The sequence below is a fragment of the Haliotis rubra genome, unplaced genomic scaffold, assembly GCF_003918875.1.
Source record: "Haliotis rubra isolate DU_JTF1 unplaced genomic scaffold, ASM391887v1 Scf167, whole genome shotgun sequence".
Lineage (NCBI taxonomy): Eukaryota > Metazoa > Mollusca > Gastropoda > Lepetellida > Haliotidae > Haliotis > Haliotis rubra.
In genome coordinates this window covers 995,784-1,018,526 of record NW_025765636.1, presented here as the reverse complement: position 1 = coordinate 1,018,526, position 22,743 = coordinate 995,784, and the positions used below count along the sequence as shown (strand labels likewise).

At 42.2% G+C, this 22,743-nt stretch overlaps 2 protein-coding genes across 2 annotated transcripts in view; both read right to left on the bottom strand.

Moving 5' to 3' along the window:
• Nucleotides 1–1,012: 1,012 nt before the first annotated feature.
• LOC124272189 (trafficking protein particle complex subunit 9-like) overlaps nt 1,013–22,743 on the bottom strand; it is a 39,682-nt gene continuing 17,951 nt past the window's right edge. Inside the window, 20 exon segments of the mRNA XM_046707331.1 lie at nt 1,013–2,138; nt 3,111–3,226; nt 3,874–3,972; nt 5,149–5,242; nt 5,958–6,108; nt 7,322–7,432; nt 8,195–8,337; nt 9,159–9,214; nt 9,764–9,901; nt 10,308–10,393; nt 11,000–11,168; nt 11,171–11,209; nt 12,067–12,193; nt 12,541–12,626; nt 13,019–13,091; nt 13,094–13,160; nt 14,280–14,456; nt 15,337–15,430; nt 15,878–16,073; nt 18,551–18,622. Of these exon segments, the coding sequence (XP_046563287.1) occupies nt 1,803–2,138; nt 3,111–3,226; nt 3,874–3,972; nt 5,149–5,242; nt 5,958–6,108; nt 7,322–7,432; nt 8,195–8,337; nt 9,159–9,214; nt 9,764–9,901; nt 10,308–10,393; nt 11,000–11,168; nt 11,171–11,209; nt 12,067–12,193; nt 12,541–12,626; nt 13,019–13,091; nt 13,094–13,160; nt 14,280–14,456; nt 15,337–15,430; nt 15,878–16,073; nt 18,551–18,622 (2,430 nt within the window). The 3' untranslated portion in view covers nt 1,013–1,802.
• Nucleotides 19,467–21,738, bottom strand: LOC124272190. Its single transcript, XM_046707332.1, is given in 3 exon segments — nt 19,467–19,788; nt 19,791–20,841; nt 21,046–21,738. Coding segments are annotated over 3 exon segments (1,917 nt in total). The 5' UTR covers nt 21,700–21,738; the 3' UTR covers nt 19,467–19,576.

Sequence of the window (22,743 nt, the reverse complement as noted above, 5' to 3'; positions counted from 1 at the left end):
TCCTGTTAACTTCACAGTGACTGATTCCAAATGTATACAGGGATTGGTACATCTTTGTTTTGATTCAGTGGGGACAAGATTCATTAAGATCTTAGCAAATGAACTGTTTAGATCTCAGGTCCTGATTCAAACTGGATATACTAAGAACAAATTAGCTCATTCAAAATGTGAATACTGTTCTCTAGATCTAAGTACATAATTCATAATATTTGCAGGGTTCACTAAGATCTTAGCAACTAATCCAGACTGTTAAGATCCCAGTTCTTGATTCAAACTGGATGTACTAAGATTTAAATACCTGGGCCTAGATTTTTGAAGCTCTCTTAGTCTCTAAGTAACTGATTCATAATATTTCTAGGGTTCACTAAGATCTTAGAAACTTATCTAAAACGTGAAGAGGGTTTACAAAGATCTTAGAAACCTATTCAAAAGGTGTAGAGTTTACAAATATTTGAGGGAACATTTTAAATGTGTACACTTGTAGAAAAATAAATAAGTCCTTGATCCATTCACGCAATCTTATTGCTGTCCTTGTAACATCACCAATATTAAGTCCATCACCAATAACTGAGGAACAAAAACATCATCAACACATCATAGTCATTACCATTGCTCTCTACATTGCTTTCTATAAAGGTGACCATGCCTCTCGAGGCCTTCATTCATTCTACTGATAAATGGTTCCTGTCAAAAATGATCAGTGCTAAGCAAAGACATCCTGTACATCCTGTATTACTACAGATATATGTACTTGATATCTGGCTGCTCGGAAATGTCAGCCAAAGACCACCTTCAGAGACAAAAGCAGTATAGTTACTACAAGACTGTCGATTTGTAACCTTTCACTAAACACATACCCAAACCAGAGAATAAATCATCTCAGAATATAGTTTCTTAAATGTATCAGTGTATGAAATAAGGCCCGTCCGACTGCCCGAGACAGTCTAAATTTCTGACGGACAGTCTAAATTTACAGCTAGCCAGACCGATGGTCTGGTAATTTATTTTTAGATGTTCCATACATCTGAGTAAATTCCCCATATTTGGTCTGGCCGGATTTTTTGGCTTATTTCATACACTGCATTTATCTTAGTTTGCCTTTGTGATCATGTGTAAAAGATATTTCTAAATAGAAACCAGTACCATCCCTCAGTTTGTCGCTTCCCCATAGATTCAGTATCTATATCAACAAGACACCGATCGGTCAGTGTCCATGACATATTTTGAGGCCTTTAGTATACAAAACTGATTTTTTTCTAATTATGTATTTCTTACATTTCCAAAGCTAAGATTGGTTGATGAAGCCAGTGACTTAAGTACATCATCGTCAAGGAGACCGTGTGACGCTACTTTAGCTTAATACAGCATCAGCACCACACTGACAGCTTTTCTCATCAGCATCAGGTAATGGTTAGAGAGGTCAAATCCTATTCCCAGACCTCCTGTGACAGTTCCAAGTCCTAGGCTGACCGTAGAAACAGGTCATGTAATACACACTGGATGAACACCAGAGACACTTTTGGTCTGAATGGATGTCAAGAGTTGTTAGCGAATGTTGTTGCCCGTGTTGTTAGCTGGTGTTGTAGCCAACGTTGTTGCCTATGTTGGTAGCTGGTGTTGTACCCTGTTTTCGTTGCATGTGTTGGTAGCAGGTGTAGCCTGTTTTCATTGTTGCCTGTGTTGTTGCCTGTGCTGGTTGCCTGTGCTTGTACTGTTACACGTACTGAGTGGTTCTCAGGCTGATGCTCCCTAAGCGGGGATGTAATCCTGGTGAAGATTGTTGATGATGAAATGTGGAACTATCAGTCGATGATCTGAAACTGAGGGACTGGTTCACACCTCCAGATTATCTGTGTCTGGTTCATGTTGGCACAAGACAGTCTATCAGCCACTTGAGATGTCTGTTTGTCATCTGTTTCAATATTGTTCACAGAGGTGTGACTCTCTTCTGATGGAATGTCACCACTATCAGTGGACATCTGCCTGTCACTAACAGACACACAAGAGGCAACTGACATCTGTCGTGAGGCTTCTGATGAAGTGTGGATGAAGGAGTGGCACAGTATATTGAGTCTGTAGAAGCCAGGGGAGTGGAAGACGAAGGCACATGAATGTTGGAGACTGGCTGACTGGGAAAGCTGAAACCAATACCAAACACTGTGTATTTAATAGACTTTCTCAGAGTTTATGGCTTAATGATGGATGAGAGTACTTTATCAACTTGTCAAATGAACACATCCACCATTCCCTTGAAAACAACAACTGTCTGACAGTTTGTGATTGAATGCTGTATAACTGCATAGTCAGCAATATTAAAGAGTCTAGAGTCATGATTACTTAGCACTGTCGTCATAGATATTAGTGGTGGTCCGATTAATTGAAATAATCGAAAATTGGTCACAGTGACTAAGCGACCAAGCAATCGATCATGTCATAATCATTCTCATAATCAAACACAAACAATTTTGGAACACTTGTTTGCATTAACAATATTTTTCACAAGGTTGGTTTTGTCTGTTAGATTTCATTAGCACTACAAGCTCTTCCAATTCATGATTGAATTTATTTTAAAGACTCCGCGAAATTCATGTTCCTAACATACTAGACATGCTATAAAGATGTGAAATTTGCAAATGCATTTTGTGCAGTTTACAAAGATAACGAAAGAACTACATGTTTTTTCTTTATTTTTTTGTGCATTAACAAACATAACCAGGAAAATTTGATAAATGACGCTAACCAATTATTTTCGATGATTGATCGGTTGTAATGAACCAATCATCAATTATGAGATTTAAACCAATTCCCAACACTAATAGATATGGGCCTAGATTTTCGAAGCTCTCTTAGCGTTACGATAGTCGTATGCACCATGCATTAACATTAACCTACGACTATCTTAGCAAGTGCAAGTGTGTTAAATTTGTCAATCTGTCTGTGTAGCTGAGTCTGTGTGTGTCCGTGTCTGGGTGTGTCCGAGTCAGCTGATATAAACAGCACCTACATCGACCTATTCTACCCCAGGGTAGGAGTATGACGAGATATATTCAACCCATGACACTCCACATAATCAATTTCAATGTTCAAGCAAAGAAGAAGAGGCACATTACCTGTGAGACACATAGAGTATTGACTCCAAGGACGGACACCTCGTGGCATTCTCTCATCTCATCACCACACACCTGGACCGGCTCTATCTGGAGAATCAGCTGGACTTGCTCGCCTCCTGTACAACATACGCAGCAGTCACACAGGGTGAAGTGATATAATGATGCACCAGATTCAGAGAGTGTGGGTTTGAATCAGAGGTGAGGTAAGGTGAAATTGGGTTTAACGTCGTGCTTGAGAATATTTCGCTCATATGAGGACGTGCATGCGTATGTATGTGTATGTACGGCTGCTTGTACTAGCCCAGACTGAAGCTGGTTTTATAGTGCTAGCCCACTGAGATACCATGCTGCAGTGAAGCATGAATACCCCACTCAGACACATTATACTGACTCTGAGCCGACCAGTCCTTGTTTTACCCATTAATGCCGAGCGCCAGGCAGGGACCAACAAGTACCATATTTTAACGTCTTTTGGTATGACGCGGTCGGGGATCGAACCCGCGACCTTTCGCTCTCCGGGGTTTGAATCAGAGGACCCAACCTAACAAAAGTACGAGAATCTGCACTCTACTGAGAAAGTGTATTCCCAAATAAAACATGTTACATTTGAACACTTTCTAAATGGCATTGTGTAATCACATTGTAACCATGTTTGGAATCAAAGATGGATCATCTGGTGTGTCAGGTTTAGACTCTGACCATTAGACCAGCCTACAGCTCCTTCAGTAGGTCAGCCTGCAGCTGCTGTACCGCAGTATCTCACCTCTCCTGTTGGTGAACGCCACCTGTACATCCAGTACGTCACTGAGAGAGAACTTTGGCACATCGGGGGACAAGTACAGCTGGTCGTTGAGGCGGACCTCTGCAACAACAACCACACACATACACAGTAACGACACAGAACATTATTGGTGGAACATTTCCATTCAGTCAGGGAATTTATGACATGCAAATGATTTGTTTAACATGAAATCTTCTCACCTGAGTGATATACAATAATAATCAATCTGAAAAGGACCACTTATTTTAGTTCACTTTGACCATGGTATATCACATGCATCGTGACTATAATTTAGTGAGTGAGTGAGTGAGTACGGTTTAACGCCATTTTTAGCAATTTTCCAGCAATATCACGGCGGGGAATACCAGAAATGGGTTTCACACATTGTACCCATGTGGGGAATCGAACCCGGGTCTTCGGCGTGATGAGCCAACGCTTTAACCACTAGGCTACCCCACCGCCCTATAATTTACAGGAAGTTGCTAGGAAGAAGAAGCTGTAAATACAATCCATCAGTTCATTATCAACTGAGCTTACTGTAACTGGTATGATAATGCCCTTATTCAGGGTTCCAGAGATAGAAAGAGCGTACAGATATCACAAAGTTTCGGTTATTTTATTTTTGTTTTGTCCTTTTTGTTAATTGTTTAACGCCACACTCAACAATATTCCAGGTATGCGATGGCAGTGTGTAAATAATTGAGAGTGGACCAGACAATCCAGTGACTGACATCATGAACATCAATCTACAGAATTAGGATACGATGTGTCAACCAAGTCAACGAGCCTGACCACCTGATCCCGTTAGTTGACTCTTATGACAAGCATGGGTTGCTGAAGATCAATTCGAACTCAGATCTTCATGGGGATTTTCGGTTAGTATTGATAATCTAGTGCTTTTTTACGTCCACAGTGTGAATCAAATTTCAGATTGGTCAAGTCTAGCTGGCAATTGGAGAAGAAACACCACTGAGAGCCTTCAGACACCTTCTGCAACTCAGCATGCCAAGGAAACCCTTAATTCACACTTACAGAAGGGGGGACTGGTAAAACAGGGCCTTTTACTGTCCCACAATCACTTTAGCAGACATATAGGTTACATTACATAAACTAAATACATTGATGTCGAGATCAAAGTCGCACCCAAATCTTCTGACAAGAGACAAATGTATTTCTGTGAAAGGTATGACTTTTCATTTGGGGTTACTCTTCACACACAATCTGGAAGAACTGCCCACAAGGAATAGGTGTACCTACCCCATGCTACAGGAGATTTCTGGATTAACTCCAGCTGGTCCTTGCTCCACGTCAGATGCTCAATGCCAAGCTTACCACTCACCTTAGTGGCAGGCTGTAGGTTTTATTAAGGAAATATCATACACAAGAAACAGTACAATATTTACAGTAACTTTAGTGTGCCCAAGGCGCGAACATGGGGATGCCTGGCTAAACACCTGGGGCATGTTCACTTGAGTTCCAAGACATTAACAGATGTCACATGCCACGGATTTATCTGGACCTGCTCACAGGCCTAGGTAGAATTATATACTGTTGGTTAGCTAAATTTTGAATGTAACTTTTACCCAAACAGAAATGTTACCTGTGTTTTACAGAATGCAACACGCCGCACCTAGCGCAGACGTACCACAATGACACAAATCATTTACACTGAGGTTACTGTGAGAATCAGACCTGTTGGACTGTTAGAATCTTTAAAACTAACCAAATAGTAAAGTGCATATTAAAAAAGTTGCCATAATATTTTGGTATGAAATAGACTGAAAAGTTAGCATGTCATTGGTTAACTTCAAAAATTGACATCCCAAAATAAAACACATTTCAGGAATCAGAACATGTGCTATGCTGACAGTATATCCGGGGGGTGCATTCTGGAAAAGCATGTCACATGTTGTCAGACCCCAATGTTCAAGCCTTGCACCCTCCAATTTAAAGTTAACAGAGTCTCCTGGACATGAAAATGAGTCAGAAAAAGGGTAAATGCTTCTGTCACTGTTACGGTCAATGCACATCCATCATTGTATGACTGTCTCAGAAAGCAAGGATACAATTGTCCACCTGATGTCCACGTAGTCTGCCAGGTACTGACTGTGGTGATTGATGGGGTGACACTGCCGATACACACTCGGCATGCATGGTGTACTGTCGTGTTTCATCTTCTCCGGTTGGAAGTCAACACGGGGGATTTCTACAGCAATCCTGAAATCAACAACAATTTCCCAAAATATGGATCAGTAAGACTTTATGATGTGATAGAGTATATCTTCAATGATTTCATTAAACACTATGAAGGTGTCTAATTCTTTTTTATGCCATAGTTTCAGAGGAGATATAAGGGGCAACTTGTAAAACATCGTCATTCTAGTTGAGGACGCAGGGTACACGACATATATGTTTTATACATTTCAGGTCATCTTTCAAGATGAAGATTCGTTTTCAGATGCCAGCAGATAAAATGTGTGAAGACCCTCTTGTTATGCCTATCAACATGGCATTGCTGGAACAATGCTAAAGCCCTTACAAATCAAAACTCATATTCACTGATAGGTCAGGACTGACTGACTGAGTTTTGGTTTTACGCCGCTTTACGCAAAATATTCCAGCAACATCATGGCGGGGGACACCAGAAATGGGCTTCACACATTGTACCCATGTGGGGATTAGAACCTGGGTCTTAGGCGTGACGAGCCAACGCTTTAACCACTAGGCTACCCCACCGCTGGGACTGGGACTAGGTTATGCACTGTACAACTGAGCAATTTGAACTTTCAGAGATCTGTTTGTCAAGGATTCACTTTCCAGTGTTGCTCATTTATGTTTGTAATTTAACTCTGCAAACAGCTCCAGTGATCGATATTCAGACCATAGGGACTGGATGACATGTGCTCAGCCCAGCCACATTGTCAAGAACCCAATCCATTGAGTCACCATTTACAGCTGGTATAACTTGCTGGGGATCATTTACGATCCACACCTGGACCAATGGCACCTTATCCTAATTTTTTTTTACAAAATAAGTGACAATTTCAACTTTCCTCATTTGGTTGATTGCAGAAATCCTGTGCAAAGACCTATAGCTCAGTTCAATCAATAAATCATTACATTTGTTTTCTATATTTTGTTTATGGCAGCGGTCTGTAAATAACTGAGCCTGGACCAGACAATCCAGTGATGAACAGCATGAGCATCGATCTACACAATTAGGATACGCTGACATATGACAACCAAGTCAGCAAGCCTGACCATCCGATCCCGTTATTCGCCTCTTCCGACAAGCATTGGTTGCTGAAGACCAATTCTAACCCAAATCTTCACGGGCCGTAAATATATCATTACAGCTAACATCTTTCACCTTAGAGAGAAAATAAAGCCATGGAGTATATGTAGTCTATCAGTACAGGCTGAAACTTGCCTTCGACACTGCTGGGGTTCTGTGATGATTGTCTTGCCATCTTGGTATTCTAGATCTAACTGGTGACTTGTCACATTCTGTATGTCAAACAGTATCACACAATGATCCCGGCTGAAAATAGGAAGTAGTGGTTCCTTAAAAATGTGAAACAAAATGTAATACATGATGAAAACAATAATACGTATACTGACAGCAATGACAGAAACCTTTCAGGAAGCAACTTTACTACAAGGAAAGATATTGCTTCAGTAATGAATATAAACATAGAGCAAAAGCTTTCTTCTCACACACAGTGATCGGATACAGAATACAAATTGAGCCAATCATAAAAAGCTTAAAAGCCCAAATTGATGACATCATGAAGTTTCATCAGTTAATCATGAAATTTTTATCTATCTGGGAGATATTATTGCAAATCTTCTACAATATAGTAGTATTTGATTATCATGTAAGACGCAACTCATGCTACAAATTCATATCCTTTATTTGATAACAAAATCTACAATAAAGAAGTCAGTAGGACTATCGCATGTGTAAGCATAGATAGATAGGTAAGTGAGTGAGTGAGTGTGTTAGGTTTTATGCCGCTTTTAGCAATATTCCAGCAACATCACGGCAGGGGACACCAGAAATGAGCTTCACACATTGTACCCATGTGGGGAATCGAACCCGGGTCTTCGGCATTAAGAGCGAACGCTTTCATCATTTTAGGCTACCCCACCGCACCGATAGGTAAGTGAAACACAGCTAACATCCAACAAAATCTTCATTACAAGACAGATACCGGTAATTCTGAAAATTGAAATCCTATTCCTGTTAATCTCATGAAAACCTTGCTGAGTTCTATGACAATCAACCCCACTGGCGTCCTACCTGTGGGCTGGCTGTACATCCCAGTTAGCTATCTGTAGAGACGGCAGTATGTCGATGGTGAGGGCTAGAGAACACTGGCGGCAGTACCCAGCCTCTAGACCAGGGTTACCACTGTACTGCACGGACAGGATAGCCTCCACCGCCTGCAACACAGATTACAACTCAAACTTCCCATCAGGGCCCCGTTTCGCAAAGCTATCGAAGTGCTACGACTGTCGTAAGTCTATGTTTCAGTATAGGAGTTACGACAGTCGTAGCGTTATGATAGCTTTTATTGAAGTCACAAAGCTATCGTACCGCTACGACTGCCGTACCTCCTATACTGTAACATAGACTTACGACAGTCACAGTGTTACGGTAGCTGTGTGCAACGGGCCCAGGTACAACTGCTAGTATCTGTGGAGGAACACAATCTTTCAACTACATTATGATGGCTTGTAAATGATTAAGCTGGTGTTAGGCATGTCACTGGATCATATATTAATTAATTAATCCCAATATTAGCTTCATCTCACATACATCCAACCCTTTCAACAGATGTGACAACTCAAAGCAATTTTGCAACCCCACACAACACAAATAAAAGCATACTGGGCAAGTTTCTAACCTGTATTAAAGACTAGGGCTGCAACAATTCGATTCGATTCATTGAAAATCGAATCTGACACCTAAGTTTCGATTTTCGATGACCATTATTACTATTTTGATTCAATATTTCAATACCTATTCAATTTTTTTCCGAACAGCCAGAACGTAATTTTAACTCCAACTCGAGCGGTTTCGAGCGCTGAAATAAGGCGAAACGTGATTGTTGACACCAGGCTAATTTATCCAATGAGAATTGTCGTTAGTAGACATCGCCAAGTTGACGATGGATTTCACAATCAAAAAGCCGACTCTGGGAGTTAAATGTAATCTGACGTATCAATTCACCGTAACATCCAGTGATGTCACAATAACCTACCTTTCCTTCTGAGCTGTCTGATCGCGACCGATTGGAATACACAGGAGAAGGCATGTCTGAAACCAATAGAGCGATGTTGAATTATTTACGCAAGATAATGTGTTTATAATGTACAGATGTGATATAGATATAGAAGTTGTATCTCTGTGAACTATGTCTACACGTAACATATGCTATATTTGGGGTTACACTTAGTCATTAAAGTACATATCTAGTACCATTTTGGGGCTGAGTATATCCAAGATTCGAATCCACACTCACCTAAATATCCAGCACCAAAAGTCGGTGATCTAACCCACTGAGTGAGCGAGTATGGTTTTACACTGCTTTAGCAATATTCCAGCAATATCACGGTGGGAACACCAGAAATGGGCTACACATCCCCATGTGGGGAATCAAACCCAGGTCTTCGGCGTGACGAGCAAACGCTTTAACCATTAGGCTACCTCACGGCCCCTTTAACCCACTGACCCACCATTGCTTTCAAAACTGGTAGCCAGATTACACACTTTGTATACCCCACTGGCAAGTATAAAAATCTATGAAAGCTAAGAATGCACAATACCATATCGACAGTGGTCAGTTGACTGAGACAGTGTACAAACCTGGAGTTTGAAGGTCTGATGACAGGAAGTCACTGTAACCATAGATACAGACAGAGAAGCACAGCTGATTGGCTGGTTGAAGTGGAAGCTGGGAATTAATATTGTCAACACTCCAGGAAAACATCCGTTCTTCTATATCTGTTGACCAAAATACAGTTGTTCCAATGATCACAACAAATTCATGAGCAGCAGATGACATGATTGCATTCACAAATCTAGCCTAAATGCAGTTTTTTGGCTAGATACCAATTGTGTCACGACAAGTCCAAAATGTTATCAACATTTTTCAACATATCTGACAATATCAGACATATTTCTATATCATTGAAATTTTTTGTATGTACCTTTAGGACATTTTGAACGACAATCAGTCAATGTCCCGCGCATGGGCGTATGGAACTGAGCTGAAAAACCAGGACTATACACCTCAACTTGAATACAATGTTGTATCTTTTCAGTGTAATCAAATATGTATTATTAACATTGCTAAACAGAGGTTTTATGCAATCATGGATATTCTGAATTTTGAAATGTCAGCACGCACCATGCTCTAGTTTTGTATCCAGTGATACATCCAGCCTCTCCACAGGAAGACAGGAGCCATTCTGGAGGGTCACCAGGCACTCCAAGCTGAAACACAAACAACAGAGCACATCAACAAATTACCAGGCAGTATGGCTTAAATTCCTCAAGTTATAGACTAATGCATATAAGAAATGGACAATAATATGGAAAAAATGTATAGAAATTTTAAACGTTTTACACATACATTTGCCAGGATCCTTTTCACGAGTGAGTGAGTGAGTTTAGTTTTACGCCGCTTTTAGCAATATTCAAGCAACATCACGGCAGAGGACACCAGAAATGGGCTTCACACATTGTACCCATGTGGGGAATCGAACCCGGGCCTTTGGCGTGACGAGCGAACGCTTTAACCACTAGGCTACCCCTACACACATAGGACAAATGGCGTCCATGTAGCAAGAGAAGAGGACACTAACTAACTTATGTGCTCATTATGAATTTAACAACATGCCAAAACAATGGATTTAATGCATCCTTTTCATATAATTGACAGAAAGTCCCATGATCTGGACTGAAAATTTTACCAATAACATTTGAGTTTTAAACCCAAACTTGATTTACAAACCTATAATCTTGACAAGAGTTTTAACACTGAATCTCATAGTAGGGAAAAAGCTTAGAAGACTGATGAGGTAGATGTACCCAACTGACCTCTGTCCTGCATACAGCAAGGCCGTTGCACTGGCCACCACGTTGGCTCCATCTCCCACAGATGTGAAGCTGGCAGCTTTAGGCAGTGATGATGACAGTGACACCTGGGGCAGGCCGGGGACAACATCAACGTCAAAGTGAGGCTGAGGTATATGGGCGAGGTCCTTCAGCGACAGTTGCTACGGACCCCGAGGACTAGAGTACTGTAGCCTGCACAGAAAGATGGCAGCATCACAACATGGATTAACAAATCTGTAAAAGCAAAGCAGGACCAATGGACCAATAAAAGACTATAACTGAAAGAAATACTGAGGACATCATGCTTTCAACTGCATTGGATTGTTTTTCATTAACGCAGTCACTGTATCCGATGAACAGTTGGGGATGGGTGGGTGAGCTGTCTAATGCGCCAGGCTAGTGATCCAGCAAGCTTGGAGGTGCCGGGATTGAGCCCACCTGTGACTGGGCATAAAATCCTTGGAGTCAGCTCTGTGTGAAGACTCTTTCAGTGTTGCCACAACCCCTAGTGTACAGTACACAACCCTGTGCACTTAAAAGAACCCACGAATCCGTTGGTAAATGACCAGATGTGGCCACATGAATACATGCAAACACCTAGTTGTGGGTACAGCAACGTGCAGTAAACTTGGACAAAGTTCTGTGATTATGTGTCCCAGTCCACCCAGCTGTGAATGGGTACCTCGAAAGGATGGGAAAGTCACATTAACTCAGTGTGCCTAGTGGCAGCAAGAGTTGTATGATCCCCAAGGAGTTGAGGTTGATAATATGATGTGCCGTTGAGATTGACATCCAATGATCAACGGGAAAACAAAGAAGTGCTTTGAGCATGCATGTGGGATGGACTATAGCGCTATATAAATACCCATATAAATAAAATATAAACAAAATATCAAGCACACAGTACAGACAAGCTGATATACCCAGTACAGGCCTAAGTACACTGTACAGAGAAGCTGATATACCCAGTACAGGCCTAAGTACACCGTACAGACAAGCTGATATACATAGTACAGACATAAGTACAAAGTACAGAGAAGCTGACATACCCAGTATAGAGAGTTGGCCTACAGACTTGGGTTTGCCATACAGTTTGATGAAGGCTGGGCCGGACTCAGCAGGCACCGATGGATTGGCTGGGAATATCTCCATCTCAATACCTTCTGTCAGCAAGCCCTGAGGAATGACAAAACACAATATACAACCAGACCAGAAGAATCTATCACACAAAACAAATGAACTGGTTTCACTAACACAAGGGAGAAACCAAGTATACAACAAATCATGTTCGCTTTCACAACTGGATATAATTTTACATTTATGCATGAGAGTACCGAGTCACATGAGATGAAATTACTGGTTGCAAAACATGACAACACACTTCATGTAGTTCAGTCAATATACAAGTGCATTGTTCAGGTGTAGAACAAGGAAACTGGAGTTAACCAATCACAGGAGAGACAGTTTACAACAACTTATGTCATTCAGCACAGTATGATCCTCAACAAGACACAGACACATACCATATAGTTAATCTTGAGCTCTTCAGGGAGAGGATTAAACACCTGTAGGTGCACTTCACACATGTCCCCCTCAACCCACAGGAAGTCTGAAGAAAAGAATAAAGTTAAATCTCCTTGAATGACTTGTCACTAAGATGAATTAAGTAGCTGAAAGTTATATGTTTAAGATACAAGGTACCATAATGACCCTCATTTTATCGAAGTCAGCAGTACTGACAAACATGGGACACTGATTCTTTTTCTGGAGTACAACCTTCACAGCATGTCGTCATCTCTCATGTGTGTAGCTTGATGCTCATGGCATCAACCACTGGATTGACTGGTCCAGGCTTGATTATTTACACAAGGTTGTCATATAGCTGGAATAATGCAGTGTGTGTCGTTATATAACAAATCAACAAATACATGTTCACTTTTTGAAATGTTACACCAATCATAGATCAAAATGTTTTAGAAAAGCTATAGTGTGGATGCTTACCACACTTGTTTGTCTTGGCATCCTTGTCGGAGTCGAGGGAGAGAGGTGTGTAGATGAAGACCCTGATTTGGAGGCTTTATCACAGTCAGTGGAGAGTTTCTGGGGGTGCAGGTGAGGCACAGGGGGCACAACCTTGAAACACCTGCAATACACATGTTTATACACTGCCTTATGTCAGAAACATGTACATTGGATACTGTGCAATAGAAAAAAAAAGAGGATATTTTTATATGCATTCCAGGAAATACAAGCTTCAACCCACTAAGACACAGAGCAATGAGAATGAAAGTGACACCATCCTCCCCACTACCCCCCTCTCCGCCATCCACCATGTGACAGTTCTCCATAGGAAGTGGGTGAGGTGTTCTCCTGCCCAGTAAAAACCTACCTGACAATGGGGAAGTTGAGGAGAGGGACTGGAGGCAGAATCTGACAGTTCTCCAAGGGAAGAGGGTGAGGTGTTCTCCTGCCCAGTAAAAACCTACCTGACAATGGGGAAGTTGAGGAGAGGGACTGGAGGCAGGATCTGACAGTTCTCCAAGGGAAGAGGGTGAGGCGTTCCTCTGCCCAGTAAAAACCTACCTGACAATGGGGAAGTTGAGGAGAGGGACTGGAGGCAGGATCTGACAGTTCTCCAAGGGAAGAGGATGAGGTGTTCTCCTGCCCAGTAAAAACCTACCTGACAATGGGGAAGTTGAGAGAGAGGGACTGGAGGCAGAATCTGACAGTTCTCCAAGGGAAGAGGGTGAGGTGTTCTCCTGCCCAGTAAAAACCTACCTGACAATGGGGAAGTTGAGGAGAGGGACTGGAGGAAGAATCTGACAGTTCTCCAAGGGAAGAGGGTGAGGTGTTCTCCTGCCCAGTAAAAACCTACCTGACAATGGGGAAGTTGAGGAGAGGGACTGGAGGCAGGATCTGACAGTTCTCCACGGGGGAAGAGGGTGAAGCGTTCCTCTGCCCAGTAAAACCTACCTGACAATGGGAAGTTGAGGAGAGGACTGGAGGCAGGATCTGACAGTTCTCCAAGGGAAGAGGGTGAGGCGTTCCTCTGCCCAGTAAAAACCTACCTGACAATGGGGAAGTTGAGGAGAGGGACTGGAGGCAGGATCTGACAGTTCTCCAAGGGAAGAGGGTGAAGCGTTCCTCTGCCCAGTAAAAACCTACCTGACAATGGGGAAGTTGAGGAGAGGGACTGGAGGCAGGATCTGACAGTTCTCCAAGGGAAGAGGGTGAGGCGTTCCTCTGCCCAGTAAAAACCTACCTGACAATGGGGAAGTTGAGGAGAGGGACTGGAGGCAGGATCTGACAGTTCTCCAAGGGAAGAGGATGAGGCGTTCCTTCACATTTGGCTGTCAAAGTCTCCAGTCCACTGATCGCATCCCGGCGTTCAGATGTGCTCAATTTGTCATGCATTGTGTGCAACAGGAACGTCATGTGTCTGAGGAAAAACAGAAGTTATTGTTGTATGGCCCTGTTGTACTGTTAAACAATACTGTAATTGTATCACATTATTTCTGTAAGTAGAAGTTCATAACACCATTCAACAATAAGTAACTGAGGAATGTATTACTATATAATGTAAGCAGTGCTGTGAAAGACACAATTTTTTCATATCTTTGGAGTGAAGTGTAATCTGAAATCTGCCATAATACCATAGACTAATCCAGCATTGTGTAGAACATTCTGGAAGGCACTAAGACTATATTAGTTGGCAACCTCTCTTATGTCACACTATTTCAAGATGAGCAGCTGTGTACAGTTCATGTTCTCACCCAAGGTATCAAGTCTAGTCTTATTTTCAAAGCCTCACCACAATTGCTGCTAGGGCTGCAATGATTCACATAGACATTGATTCGATCATTTTCGATTCGATTCTTCATACAAGTAAAAACATCAGATTTCATTTAACTCTCAGAGTCGTCTTTTTTAGCGTGAAATCCATTGTCACCTTGGCGATATCTACTAACAACAATTCTCATTGGATAATTGGCCCGGCGTCAACCAGTCATGTTTTGCCTTATTTCAGTGCTCGAAACAGCTCGAGTTGGAGTCGAAATTACGTTCAGGCTGTGTGGAAATGACTGAAATAGGTATTCAAATATTGAATAGAAATAGTGACAATGGTTATCGAAAACCGAAACTAAGTCAGATTTGATTTTTGATGAATCAAACTGAATCATTGCAGCCCCAGTTACTGCTAGGTGAAGATTAGCAGCAGTGACCTTATTGCCATTACCACAGCTGATGTTTTTAATACTACCGTTTAACTGCCATGTTTCGTCATGACAGCTGGTTTGTTTCAAAGCATGTGAACCGACCTGACAGCCAGCTGTGGGTTGCCCATCCTCCGGGCAGAGTACACAAGTTCATGCATGATACGGTACTGGATCACAGGCCATCCATTGGGATGATCTGAAGCAAGGACACACGCTCTCACACTACCCACACAGACACTGGGTTGAAATTAAATAACTACAGGTTCCTTCTTCTAATTTAACATTGTGGATCATATCTATGTGGTATTTACACATAAGATAGTTCATCAACTCTGAAAATCTTCATTGTTATTAATTTTCATAGATCTTATCTTGGCTCATATCTAACATTGGATTGGAGTCAAGATTTACGAATTCAGGTCGAATAAGTATCTATTCAGGCACACTTAGGATAGATTACTTGTTCGATAATCAATGACTGAACAAATCAAATCCTCATTCCTTTTCAAACTATGGAAAGAAAAACCACTTTTAAATGATGAAGTAATAGTTCATTATCTTTTTACAAATAATAAAAGAGTACACTTCATACACAACATGCTGAACATTTGAAAAGAAGAAGATCTAATTGAACTGGATCTACCTGTAAGGAATTCCTTAGGATCAAGAGAAATACTGTATCCTGCTAGAGCCTGGACCAGTAAGTAGTAGCACTGGTGCCAGCCCACCGACGTCCCTGGCGCCACACACTGCATCCCCGCCACCCGCTTGAAGAATGCAGCCTTGCGGTGGAAGCCCACCTGGGTGTACAGGGAAGCCAGGGTGCTGTACCGATGGATCTGCAGCACAAAGAATATGTTAAGCTAGTCGCCGCTTACAGCAACATTCCAGACAAATCGCAATCTGGGACACCAGAAATGGGCTTAATTAAGCCTAGTCTTTACAGACTTGAGACAATGAATCTGTAACAAGGGGCAACTAAAGCTTTAACCACTAGGCTACCCCACTGCCCCTCTGCAGACAAAAGAATCTGTGTTAACTAAAGCTAGTCCTTACAGACTTGAGACAAAACGAATCTGTAACAGAGGGCAACAAAAGCTAGTCCTTACAGACTTGAGACAAAGCGAATCTGTAACAGAGGGCAACTAAAGCTAGTCCTTACAGACTTGAGACAAGCGAATCTGTAACAGAGGGGCAACTAAAGCTAGTCCTTACAGACTTGAGACAATGAATCTGTAACAGAGGGCAACTAAAGCTAGTCCTTACAGGACTTGAGACAAGCGAATCTGTAACAGAGGGCAACAAAAGCTAGTCCTTACAGACTTGAGAGACAAGCGAATCTGTAACAGAGGGCAACTAAAGCTAGTCCTTACAGGCTTGAGACAAACGAATCTGTAACAGAGGGCAACTAAAGCTAGTCCTTACAGACTTGAGACAAACGAATCTGTAACAGAGGGCAACTAAAGCTAGTCCTTACAGGCTTGAGACAAACGAATCTGTAACAGAGGGCAACTCAAAAATAGCTAGTCCTTACAGGCTTGAGACAAAGCGAATCTGTAACAGAGGGCAACTATAGCTAGTCCTTACAGGCTTGAGACAAGCGAATCTGTAACAGAGGGCAACTAAAGCTAGTCCTTACAGGCTTGAGACAAAGCGAATCTGTAACAGAGGGCAACTTAAGCTAGTCCTTACAGACTTGAGACAAGCGAATCTGTAACAGAGGGCAACTAAAGCTAGTCCTTACAGGCTTGAGACAAGCAGAATCTGTAACAGAGGGCAACTAAAGCTAGTCCTTACAGACTTGAGACAAACAAATCTGTAACAGAGGGCAACTAAAGCTAGTCCTTACAGGCTTGAGACAAGCGAATCTGTAACAGAGGGCAACTATAGCTAGTCCTTACAGGCTTGAGAGAAAGCGAATCTGTAACAGAGGGCAACTAAAGCTAGTCCTTACAGGCTTGAGACAAGCGAATCTGTAACAGAGGGCAACTAAAAGCTAGTCCTTACAGGCTTGAGACAACTAAAGCGAATCTGTAACAGAGGGCAGGGCAAAGCTAGTCCTTACTTGAGACGAATCTGTAACAGAGGGCAACTAAAGACAAAGGCTTGAGACAAGCGAATCTGTAACAGAGGGGCAACTAAAGCTAGTCCTTACAGACTTGAGACAAAGCGAATCTGTAACAGAGGGCAACTAAAGCTAGTCCTTACAGACTTGAGACAAACGAATCTGTAACAGAGGGCAACTAAAGCTAGTCCTTACAGACTTGAGACAAACGAATCTGTAACAGAGGGCAACTAAAGCTAGTCCTTACAGACTTGAGACAAACGAATCTGTAACAGAGGGCAACTAAAGCTAGTCCTTACAGACTTGAGACAAACGAATCTGTAACAGAGGGCAACTAAAGCTAGTCCTTACAGACTTGAGATAAAGCTAGTCCTTAATCTGTAACAGAGGGCAACTAAAGCTAGTCCTTACAGACTTGAGACAAACGAATCTGTAACAGAGGGCAACTAAAGCTAGTCCTTACAGGCTTGAGACAAACGAATCTGTAACAGAGGGCAACTAAAGCTAGTCCTTACAGACTTGAGATAAAGTATCTACAATACTGAGGGCAACCAGAGCCAGTTCTTACTGAATGGACATAGGAGAATATGTAACACAGGACAACTTAATTTACTTCTCAAAGAAAGCAAAGAATCTGCAACATTGTTTAAGACAATGATGTTGAGAACAAAACTTTTTTAATAACTTTTGGAAACTTTGATTTTCAAAATATTGTTTAAAGTCAGAGAAATCATAACAAAACACAACTTATCAATGATAGGTGTGTTAAAAAGTCTTCAGAAAGAAACCTGCATACCAACTTTCAGCTTTATCAGTCAAGCAGCATCAGAGAAGATATTTAAGACCATGGTAAAAGTACATGTGTTTTAACTTAATAATGGTCAGTGTCAAGGTGATTGGACATGTAACTATATACAAAATATCTGATGTCACAAAAGGCACTACATGTTATTTTCCAAAATACACAAACTTACATTTCATAATGATACATGCAAAAACGACTGTGTTATAGCAAAAATGTTAGTTTCAATGTCTGCCAGGATGACCATGTATAAAACTGGATGGAAATTCTGTGTGCAATTTTAGAGACATATCTAGAACCATACAAAGTACAAAGCTACAGTGCCATCGTCTTGTAGTTGCAACGGAGGGGTAAAAAATGAAAATGTTAATGATGAACAATGTGCCATAAGTATAATAAGCCACCTGACTTATTTGGTTGCATAAGCTAAAAATACTAATTGTTCCAACCTTATCTTCTTCAGAGGACTGTAGGTTGATGTAGACCACATTCTGTAGGAAATCTGATGCCTGGAGGTATTTCTGAAAACAACAGGTGGACAGTCAGAAATAGGGATTAATACCCGAATGTAGATGTCATATTGTATTTAAAACACGAGTGACTGAAAAATGTTGTAAATACAATATGACAGCTACGTGAGTGTGTTAATTTCTTTATTATACCCTACTCTTCAGAAGGCTTTAATAACAAATAACAGTGTTTTAGGTTGAAGGTGATCTAAATATAGTCTGGAAGTGTATGAATACAAACACATCAAGGTCCAGAATCTGTACTGAAGTGTTGCACTCACGAATGAAGAAGTTGTTATCCATAAAGTTTGTCAATACTGTGCTTTTAAAATGCCACTCAGTCACACCTTTTTATAATATTGATTCCTAGAGGTAACTGATCAATGTCTCAATAAAGTCATCACCACTAAACTATGGAAGGTGTGGTGAAGTAATGATTATGTGCACAGTATCAAGGTACACCATTACATTCTAGCCTGACTAGCCTAATTTTCTACTAAGGAGACCTGTGAAGATCTGGGTTAGAATTGATCTTCAGTAACCCATGTTTGTCGTAAGAGGCGACTAAAGGGGTCAGGTGGTCAGGCTCACTGACACATGTCATTGTAACCCAACTGCGTATATCAATGTTCGTGCTGTTGATCACTGGATTGTCTGGTCAAGACTCGCCACCATACAGCTGGAATATTGTTGGGTGCGGTGTAAAACCAAACTCACACTCACAAGAAAACATAGCTAATGTTTACACAGAAAACTAAGATACATGTTCATTTCAAATTTATTTCATGAATCTAGACACGGTATTTACATAGCATTGTGAACAGCTTACACTAGAACAGTGTTTCATGGGGTGATGTTCACTCACATAGCTTCCAGGTATATACATATCTACACATGTCAACAAAAGCACTATAGCATATCAACAATAACAAGGACTTTCTTTAACAATCAACAGTCGCTAACAGTTCACTGGAAGAGTGAAACTCGGACGTTATCAAACTTGGTCTGTTTCTTGGCTGCTCTCATCTGTCCCACCATCTCGACGATGGGGGTGTAGCTGGGGTACTTCTTGATGAAGTAGTTGGGGATCTGCTTCCTGGTGTTGTTGTTGCGGCTCCGCTTGTTGGCGAACCAGGACTTAACCTGGGCGCTGGATATTTGTGCAAGGTCAGCCAGTCGTCCTTCTGTTCCTCTGTGGGGTAGGGATTCTCCTGGTGACTCTCATACCAATCAGTGAGGATCTTCTTGGCAGCTGGAGTCAGGAGCTTGTACTGGGAGCGACGGTTACTGGGAGCTGTGGCATCAGTCTTCTTGGTGCGCCCCTGGTACTTGTACTTGATGGGATGGTCATTGCCTGTGATGGAGAGTGTGTTGAAGGAACGTACACGTTTGTTGGCCAGCCATTTGCGGACCTGTGCAGGCTTGATCCCTCCCTTGTTGGAGAGGTGCTTGACATCTTCATCACTTGGGTAGGGATACTTGATGTGGGCCTCGTACCACTCAGTCAGGATTCGGGTTGTCTCAGACTTCAGGAGTCGGCCGGTCTGGTTCTCTAAAGTGCTGTCCATGACTGTGGTCTCGACAGGGGAAGTGACTGGCTCAACAGGGGAGGTAACTGTGCGGTGGCTGGTCTCAGGGGAGGACTCTTGACTGTGGATACCAGAGTCAGCAGACAGGTTCTGGGTGAAGGACTCAGTGACCGATCCGGAGAAATCTGGTGACTTGGCAGATGTGTCAATAGACAAGCTGGGTGACAGGAAGTCAACAATGTTGAAGCTCTTCTGCGCTGATGGAACGGACTCGGTGGGAGAATCAAGAAGAGATGGTGGTGTAAGAGGACTGGACATGTCGCTAACGGGAGACAAGCGATCTTGGTGAGTGGGAACACTTGGGTTCCTTGTGAGCTTCAGATGCTGGATTTCCTTATCAAGATGCTGACAGAGGGAGATTCTCTCATTGTCAAAGTGGATGTTGATGGAGTACTTCTGGTGTTCAGAGCAGACGACAGCATGCAGGGCCTGGTAGCGTTCCATCTCAATGCGGCCAACCTCAGTGCAGTAGTAATGTTCAAGTTGTTGGCTGTCGTTACGAAGTGTTGTGTTGGTGTGGAGACGCAGGAACTCATCCTGGAGAGAAGCATGAAGGGAGGCAACTCTCTGGTTGGTGTCAACAGTCGAAGGAGTAAGCAGCTGATTGGAATTCCAACTTGCTGTGATAAGACTGGCTGGCACCTGAAGTAGAAAGAGAAAGGAATCAGAATCTTGCAGTCTAATAACTAAAAGAAATTGGAAAGGTAGAAAAAACACTACCACATCTAAATATTAACAAAATATTACTTCCAATCAAATTAGTAACATTCCAAACCAAAAGGAAATTCTAGATAATGTGATTCTGAAAAATAGTGAAATATATTGGGCACTTTGAAAAACACTTACCTGTAAGTGTCTACACTCCTGTGAGAGAAGCTTCTGTAGGTCTTGGAACATGGGATTGCTCTGAAGTCTGTTGAGGCAGCTGGGGTTCTCTGGGGTCTGCATCTGAGCTGGTGGGGTGGGGAACTGGGGTGGCAGAGACAGTGTCTGTGCCGCTGGGATGGCCATGGAGGGCGAATAACCCTGGGTGTGCGGCAGGGTGGACATCTGTGCCGACTGTGGTGTTGAGGTGAGAGTAGACATGGCCAGGTAGGATGAGGCTGGCGGCATGGTAAAGGATGCCAGTGGTGATGGGTGAGGTAGGGACATCAAGGGTGCTGGGTGGGGTAGCGACGACATGGGGGTCTGCATGGAAGGGTACAGTGGAGTAGGAGCTGCTATGGGAGCTGCACTTGTCGTAGGAGTAGATGTCATCCCATGCATGATGGTACAGGTTGGAGATCTGGCAACTGGGGAGGGTCGCAGGTGATCGACTGTAGGCAACTGGCTGGAAGGCAAGTGAGAGTTGAAGCTGTGGGACAAGGCTGCAGATGCTGACTCCGCCATGGACAGCTCCGATCTAAGACTGGTCAGAGTAGGAGCCATGAAGAGAGGGGAGAACTGGAGCAAAGTCTTCGTATCAATCCTCCTGGGACGGTCAGTATTAATGTGCGCCATGATACAACTGTGTATCTGAGAACCTTGAATATCTGAATCACTGGTTGAACTCTGAAGGTATCACTGTGCAAGAAGCAGAGTTGAATGATGACTGGATATGAAACCCAGGGTTATATACCAAACCCAAGCAAGACCTATCAACTCTGATAGAGGCTTCTCTGTCACATTCAAAGTCCTCCGGTTTGGTTTCCAAAAACACAGGGATGAGCAGAGAACGACCCCAATTACTCTACCCACCCAATACAATACATCCATGACCCAGCTTGTCACTGGCTACTCTCTTGCTGTACAAACAACTTCGTCTCCACCCACTGGCTTCAAAGACCAGCTAGAGTTATCTCCCCCTTGCACTCCCCTGAAACAACATGGACCTTGTGCTGGGTTGGGATTAAAAGCCACAAGCCCAAGATTAGGGATTAAACTAATAAATAAGCAAAACATGCAGCAAGCCAATGATCAATTGTTGTGTAAACATCAGTACATACGTCCATCTGTGGTGTTTGATCTTTGATATGTAATTCGGTGTGGATGATTGGTACTTTACAAAGCTGCATCCAGTCCTGTTTATCGTGGAAACCCACAAACTTCAAAGGGATTTCTTCAATTGCACCACAGATTTAATTCTATTGAGTATTTTAAGGACAAGCTACCCACTAAATATTTTGTAAATAGAACAAATGTAAATCACATGTTTTAAAAAGTTTTCACTTTTTTTTATGTAATATATCTGGACAGTTAACATTTGAAGGTAACTGTTTACCGACTAGCCTAGATGATGTACAATTATGAGGAAGCACAGCTCGAAGGTAAGAATGAACAATATCAAACTATCCCATCCTGATTTCAAACAGCACAGTAGCTGAGCTGAAAAGTGGTTTAGTGTCTTGCTGGAGATCTTTGTACCAATACAGGAAAGTGAATGGTTTTGTGTTGTGCAAGATTCACTCATGCTTGCTTGAGAGTACTACCATGATACCATTCCATTTTTACAGTGTATAGTGGCTTGTAAGCAAAAATGTTCACTTTACCACAGAATCAAACTAT